This window comes from Carassius carassius, chromosome 20 (assembly GCF_963082965.1).
Source record: "Carassius carassius chromosome 20, fCarCar2.1, whole genome shotgun sequence".
Classification (NCBI taxonomy): Eukaryota; Metazoa; Chordata; class Actinopteri; order Cypriniformes; family Cyprinidae; genus Carassius; species Carassius carassius.
The window spans coordinates 1,623,595-1,630,920 of record NC_081774.1 but is presented as its reverse complement, the minus strand read 5'-3'; the positions used below and the strand labels follow the sequence as shown (position 1 = coordinate 1,630,920).

The following is a 7,326-nucleotide window of genomic DNA, read 5'->3' as shown; positions in this document are numbered from 1 at the left end:
TTTGAGCAGCAGCAGGTTCACAGATAAATAACACACGGAGCTTCCGTTAGCTCGTTTTACCGGGATTATTATCTTACAACTATTTATTTATATTGTACTCTACAACTAATAATAATAACTTCTTTATTCTGTACTATGGGAACAGAAAGCTTCTGGCTTCTGCTAATCGGATTTTCTCTTATTGCGAGCGACCCAATCTCCAACTCTACTGAAGTGTTTGCTAGTAAGTTTTTGACCATCAAAATGATGGTAGGCTACTATACTTCGATGATACTATAAAATGTGTTTCTGTTTAATCTTCATTTTACATTCGTTTTACATTTGCTTATAATATACATGTAAGAAAAAAAATATATATTTATATATATATATATATATATATATAAATTTAACATTACAATTATGTAAAAAATATTTTGTTAATAAAAATAAAATTGAAATAAAATGTTATTATTAACATGACTCAATAACTCAATATTTAAAATGTAAATATGTGTCTATCTATATGTGTTTATTTTGCGATAAGAATGCATTGCAATCAACTGTATTTAGATAAACAATGTGGAATTGACTAAAGCACAGGTCCAGGATCAGTGTAGTTGCTTTTTTTTATATGATCCACTTAATTGCACAATCACTGACTCTGGATCAGCAAGTGCAGTTTAATTTCATTTTCCCAATATGCATTGTTTCAAAGCAGCTAAACAGAGAATAATAGTTTACATGCCAAAGCCAGCAGTGGTGAGGAAAGAGCATGAGGAAATATCTTGTGGAGAGCCCTTCCTCCTCTGGATTTCAGATATGAAATGACTACAATACAGGCCAGAATAAACTACAGATGCACATGCTGAAGTGATTGGTGTTTGTTTCAGGTAACTCCTCTGAGCTGACGGTGGACTACAGGGACATCAGGTCCAAGTTCTCCATCAGAAACCCAGAGTTCCCTGACGAGGATCTTTGCTATCTCATCCCGGGACAACGGGACTCTATTTCTGACTGCAACTTTAAAAATGATTCCCAAACCTTCCTCATTATCCACGGATGGTCGGTGAGTTCACACATGCATGCAGTTTGTCTGTTTTCAAACAATATATGAACTGCATGTGTTTATGTTACTGTTGCTGTCTTACTGTAGTATAATAAATAAAGGTGGTGTCTCCTGTAGGTGGCGGGTTTGTTTGAGAGCTGGGTCTACAAGCTGGTGTCGGCTCTGTTTGAACGTGAACCCAGTGCCAATGTTATTGTTGTGGACTGGCTGGATCGGGCCAGCAAACACTACCCCAAATCAGCAGAAAACACCGGGCTGGTTGGGGCAGACGTGGCCAGGTTTGTCAACTGGCTGGAGGTATGTGTGCAGAGAAACACATCGCTAGCATTGTTCATTTTATTGCTGGAGCATTTTTGTAATGACAGTCAACCGAATGTTACCCCACATCACTACCGTGACAAAAAACATGCCCAGGTCAAAAAAAATAAATAAATAAATAAATAAATAAAAGGTATATACAATGGCTTGTATCTCTACAGCTTCTTCAAATAGTGAGCAAAAAAATATAATAAATATAAAATAATTAATTGTTGATAATGAAGTTAATAAATTAATCAATTAATTAATTAATTTAGCAAGGTGAAATTATTATGGAAATTAAGCCCAGGGTTATTATTGTTAACCAAAACTAAAACACTGAAATAAAATATAAATATTACATGAAACTAAATGTGAAAACTGAAATAAGCTGAGATCAGATGAAATGAAATATATATTTTAGATAAAAAAACTAAGCGAAAATGAGAAATAATAGAAATGTTATTTATATAAAATTATACCTGGAAATAAATTAAAACTAAAACTGAACTAAAATAAAATAATAATAATAATAATAATAATAATAATAATAATAATAATAATGACAAAGTCACATCAAAATATTGAAAAAAAAATAAAAAATTAAAACTTAAAATATAAAATGTAAATAAAAACTTTAAGTATATAAAGTATAGTGCTGTCAAACAAATAATCGCATCCCAAAAAGTTTTTGTTACATAATATACTATGTATATTTATTATGTATATGTAAATACAGACACATACGTATATTTAAGAACAATATGTTAACTTTATATTTTAAATATATTTATATATAACATAAAACATAAGAATATGAATATATAAATGTAAAAATGTGTCTCTCATTTTTTTGGAGTGAAGTATAAAGCAGACATGTTGCAGGCTTTCTCAGATTTGGTCAGTGATTTTTATTGGTGTTGTTGTGAAGGAGATGGACTATCCTCTGGAGAAAGTGCATCTGTTAGGCTACAGTCTCGGTGCACATGTGGCCGGCGTCGCAGGAAACCTCACCAACAACAAAGTCAACAGAATCACAGGTGTGAAGACCGTCACTTATACACTGCTCTACTCAAACTCTTCCTTTCTGTCCCAGAAGAGGCTTTGCCAGATGTTTGTTATAGTCTTCCTTCGTAGAGTCACACAGAAAGCGTTAAACTGCCAAGTTCTCCGTCTCTTCAGGCCTGGACCCCGCGGGCCCCAGCTTTGAGAACGCTGAGAGTCTGAGGCGTCTGTCACCTGATGATGCCTCTTTTGTGGACGTCCTGCACACAAACACCAGAGGCTCGCCGGACCTCAGCATCGGCATCCAGAGACCCGTGGGTCACGTGGACATTTACCCCAACGGAGGCACCTTCCAGCCGGGCTGCAGCATCCAGAACACCATGAAGCTCATCGCCACCTACGGCATTTACAGTACGGCCCATTACTGCATTCTACTCCTACTCCTACACTGTTATAGTATTATATTATAGTCATATTAAGAATTTATTAATATTTTTATATTTGTTAATTTATTTGAGTTTCAGTTATTTTATCTATTGATTTTAGTACTTATTTAGTTATTATTTTTAATAGATTTATTTATTTATTTTTTATGTAATTTTTATTTAGCTTTCATTTTTTGTTTTTTTTTGTTTTAATGTAATACTTTTGCAACACAAACATATATATATATATATATATATTATTATTTAACGAGGAAAAAAAATGTTTCATTCATCCAATTTAAAAATATTTTTTACTTGAGCCAATGAAAAATAAATAACTTGCCCTAAGAGCAAGTTATGAAAGAGTATACTCTATTTCATCTTTATTTCAATTGCCATTTTTTTTGTTTTAGTTAACAATAATAATGCTGTTAGTAAAATGCTACATCTATTCAAATAAACTGTGCTTTTGCTGTTTTTTTTATTAATATCATTACTTTATATATTTGTTTTGCTTTCATTTTATAATAGTTTCATTGTTAGTAATTTTATCACTTTATCTTTAATTTATTTCAGTTAGTTGCCAAGGCAACATTTCAAATATGCATTTACGTTTTTTTCACATAATATTTATTTCAGCTTCATTTAAATGACCAAAAATGATTTTTAATCCTTATAGTTCACAATAAAATGCAATTTTGTTATGTCTTTTGTCATTTAAATTAGTATTTGTTTTAAATGTTGTTATTTCAGTATTTCACCTTTACCTTATTTCAAGCAACATATGCATTAATGCATTAATATTTTTTTTAAGTTCATCTAATATTTATGTTTCAGCATTGTTTCAATTACTGATGAGGATTTTTGATTTAAATCAATTCCTTAGTCAGACAGTAAGTCATAAACCTTCAGCTTGTGTTTTTGTCCCTTAACACCGCTCACCTTTGACCTCTGTCAGACATGGATCAGATCGTCAAATGCTCTCACGAGCGCTCCATTCACCTGTTCATCGACTCGCTGGTGAACCGGGCGTACCAGAGCTGGGCGTATCGCTGCAGCTCCAGAGACGCCTTCAACAAGGGCCTGTGTCTGAGCTGCCGCAAGAACCGCTGCAACAAACTGGGCTACGCCGTCAACAAGATCCGCAGCGCCAGGAGCGCAAAGATGTTCCTCAAGACCCGAGACATGATGCCGTTTAAGGGTGAGCCAGAAACCATCCAAGAAATGCATCACAAATCTACATTTGTCAGTTTTCGTAACATCCCTCTCGTTCTCTCGCAGTGTTTCATTATCAGATTAAACTGCATCTGTTCAGTGACAAAAACATGACTTTGTTGGAGCAGCCGATGAAAGTGTCTCTGTTCGGGACGACCGATGAGAGGGACGACATCGCTGTCACTGTGTGAGTCCCCTTATTTAGTTCACTGATGTTTTTATTGAGGATTTTCTGTTTTTTTAAGGAATTTTATGGTACTAAATTATATTTATGGAATAGTTATGAACCACTCTTTGAGCGTAGACCTGAAAATTACATTTCTAATTTAAACTGCTGTAAATGTGGAATGCTTATGGCAGGCATAAGTTTGAAGAAGACACTTGGTAGATTATAGCTGGAGGGAAAATGTGCATGGAAAAAAAAAGTTACTAGAAGTTTAAGGTCATTATTGTTAAAATGCACCATTTTTTAAATGTTTATTTTCATATGAAATATTCATTTTCCAAAACGTGTTTTACTGTAAACCTGCATGAAAAACAAAGCAGCAAGTTTGGTTCCAAATTCGAGGTTGATCATTTTCAAATGTTTTTTAAACAAGACTCAAGGCTGCATTTATTTGATTAAAAATACAGTAAAAACCTGTAAAATTGTGAAATATTTTTACTATTTTAAACAGCTGTTTTCTATATAAATATATTGTAAAATGTAATTTATTCCTGTGATGCGCAGCTGAATTTTCAGCATCATTACTCCAATCTTCAGTGTCACATGATCCTTCAGAAATCTTGTACTCATTTTCTGCTCAAGAAAAAAGTATTTTTAAAAACATTTTTCTAATTCAGTTGCCATAAAAAGACTAACATCACACTTCAACATTTCTGAATGTTATTAGATACAAAATACCACAGGAGTTTTAAAGAAAGTTACATGACAGGGACGGTAAATCATTAAACGTGTCTTATGTTTCTGACGCAGGCCCAGCATGAGCAGCAACAGCACCGTCTCGTTCCTGCTGACGTCTGACAAAGACATCGGCGAGCTGATGATGCTCAGCTTACACTGGGAGAAAGACTCGTATCTCTACGGCTTCTTCAGCACCAATCAGTTCATGATCCGCAAAATCAGGATCAAATCTGGAGAAACACAGTCCAAGTGAGTCGTTTCAGATCATAGAGCCAATACTGCATAAACATTGCTGCTATTAGTGAATTAAAGTCAGGACTGCATAGATGCATTTATACAGTTTGGGATCCGTTTATTAAGCAAGATGCATAAAATGATCAAAAGTGACAGTGAGGATCACAGTATTAGGCTACAAATGATTTCTATTTCGCATAAATGCTGTTCTTTTGAACTTTCTATTCATCTGTGAATCCTGAAAAATTAAATTGATCACAGTTTAGCAGAACTATTGGGTGTTTTCAACATTGATAATATTTAGAAATGTTTCTTGAGCAGCATATCAAAAGGATTTCTGAAATTCATGTGAAACTGAAGACTGGAGGAATGATGCTGAAAATTCAACTGTGCATCACAGAAATAAATTACACTTTAATATATAGTCACTTAGAAAACAGCTGTTTTAAATTTTAATAATATTTCACAATTTTACTGATTTTATTGCATTTTTAAACAAAGAAATGTAGCCTTGGTGAGCAGAAGAGACTATAAAAAACATTAAGAAATCTTACTAATAGTAGAGTATTTATATTGCATATCATTTAAGTTCAAATGAGCCATAACAGAAAACGTTTCATATCTTATTTAATATGTTTGAAGTGAATAACCTGATCTATAGGGTTTAACTATTTTGTATTATTACCACCATTTATGAATAAATGGTTATATTTCACAGAATTACTGATTTAACAGTATTTTTAATCAAATAAATGCTGCCTCGGTGAGCAGAAGAGGCTTCTTTTAAAAACATGAAAAAGTTGCACCATTAAAAACTGCTCAACATACGGATTACTATAGTGAAAATAACACCAACATGTAAAATGAGCATTTTCTTTTCTTTGAAGGCTAATATTCAGACCCAGAGAAGGAGAATTTGGTTCACTGGTTCAAGGTGGAGACGCTGTTGTGTTTGTGAAGTCCAGCGAGACGCCGCAGAGCAGGAGACAGCAGAGGTGAAGACCGCTTCACTCTCACTGATATATATATATTCATATAGTTCATAAACAAAACTCTCTCTGTTTCTGGACTTTCAGGCAGCACAGACTGAAGCATCTCGGGAGCTTCTTCAAACAGAGCATCAACGAAGCAACCGCAGACATGAGTAAAGAACCGGAGTTAAATCATGATGAATCAACAGAGATCATGACAGAAGCCACCGCGCAGCTCAACGCTTCAAACACTTTGTGATTTTATTAATGCCATCTGCACCAGATGTACTGCATCTGAACAGTTTTCATTCGATGTGACTTCCAGGTAACATTTGCATCCAAAATCAAAAGAAAAGAACAAAAACTATAAGCATATAAAGAAAACCTTGTATATAAAACACCAAATATAAAAAATTTTTTTTTTCAGATCATGCTTCATCGCAAAATCAAAAGAAAGAAATAATAAGTTTTTTTTTTAACATAGGGATTTTTAAGGAGCTTAAGACTTATTTTATTTTTATTTTTTTATTGTTTTTTTTAGAAGAACTTTTATGCTTAATTGTCATTATTTTATCTCTATTTTGAAAATTACTGTAATACTGTCTTTTTCAAAATAGACGTTAAATAATCACAATTAACCATAAAAATGCTCCTAATAAAAAAAAAAAAAGCCTTCAGTGCAACATATAATTTCTTATTTCTTCCTTTTGATTTTGGGATGAAATATGATACAGGACAGGTTTTGAGAGATTCACTCAAACATACATTAAATGTAATTTTCCCCCTGTAGAATTAATGTGTGTAAAAATAATAATAAGAAGAAGAATAATAATTTTATTCCAACTTGATGGATTTGGTTATTTATAGTTCAGAATAGATTTTTTTCTTTTTTTAATAACATAAACTAATCAAGATTAAAGTGTCTAAAATACAAAGTGTGTATATTTGATTATAGTGGCTTAGATTAACAATATTAACTGTGATCTGAAACTTAACTAGCTACCTCAGTTTGACGAAACAAAATAAAGACAATAGAATTCAACATTCCAGTCAAAACATGTAAAATTTGCAGATTAATATATTTTCACATCAACAAATCAATGCAATTAATTTTTTTTTTCAAGTGAATACTTCAAGTGTACTGTATATTTTTCTTTTATGTTTTCAGTGGATGTACAGTCAGTTTGAACCATAGTTACACATACAGTAATTCAATATTTTGACTTG

The 7,326-nt window shown here is 32.8% G+C and overlaps 1 protein-coding gene across 1 annotated transcript; it reads left to right on the top strand.

Annotated features, from left to right (window-relative positions):
- Positions 1-6,501, top strand: LOC132095707 (lipoprotein lipase). Its single transcript, XM_059500817.1, has 10 exons — positions 1-223; positions 873-1,048; positions 1,166-1,345; positions 2,277-2,385; positions 2,528-2,761; positions 3,734-3,976; positions 4,057-4,177; positions 4,967-5,143; positions 6,016-6,123; positions 6,205-6,501. Exons 1-10 carry the CDS (start codon positions 136-138, stop codon positions 6,356-6,358), a joined length of 1,590 nt encoding a protein of 529 aa, XP_059356800.1. The 5' UTR covers positions 1-135; the 3' UTR covers positions 6,359-6,501.
- Positions 6,502-7,326: the final 825 nt, after the last annotated feature.

Coding starts and splice junctions, on each gene's coding strand:
- LOC132095707 (XM_059500817.1), top strand. CDS start 136: ATGGGAACAGAAAGCTTCTGGCTTCTGCTAATCGGATTTTCTCTTATT. Junction 2,386..2,527: donor CAAAGTCAACAGAATCACAG/GTGTGAAGACCG, acceptor CCGTCTCTTCAG/GCCTGGACCCCGCGGGCCCC. Junction 3,977..4,056: donor AGACATGATGCCGTTTAAGG/GTGAGCCAGAAA, acceptor GTTCTCTCGCAG/TGTTTCATTATCAGATTAAA.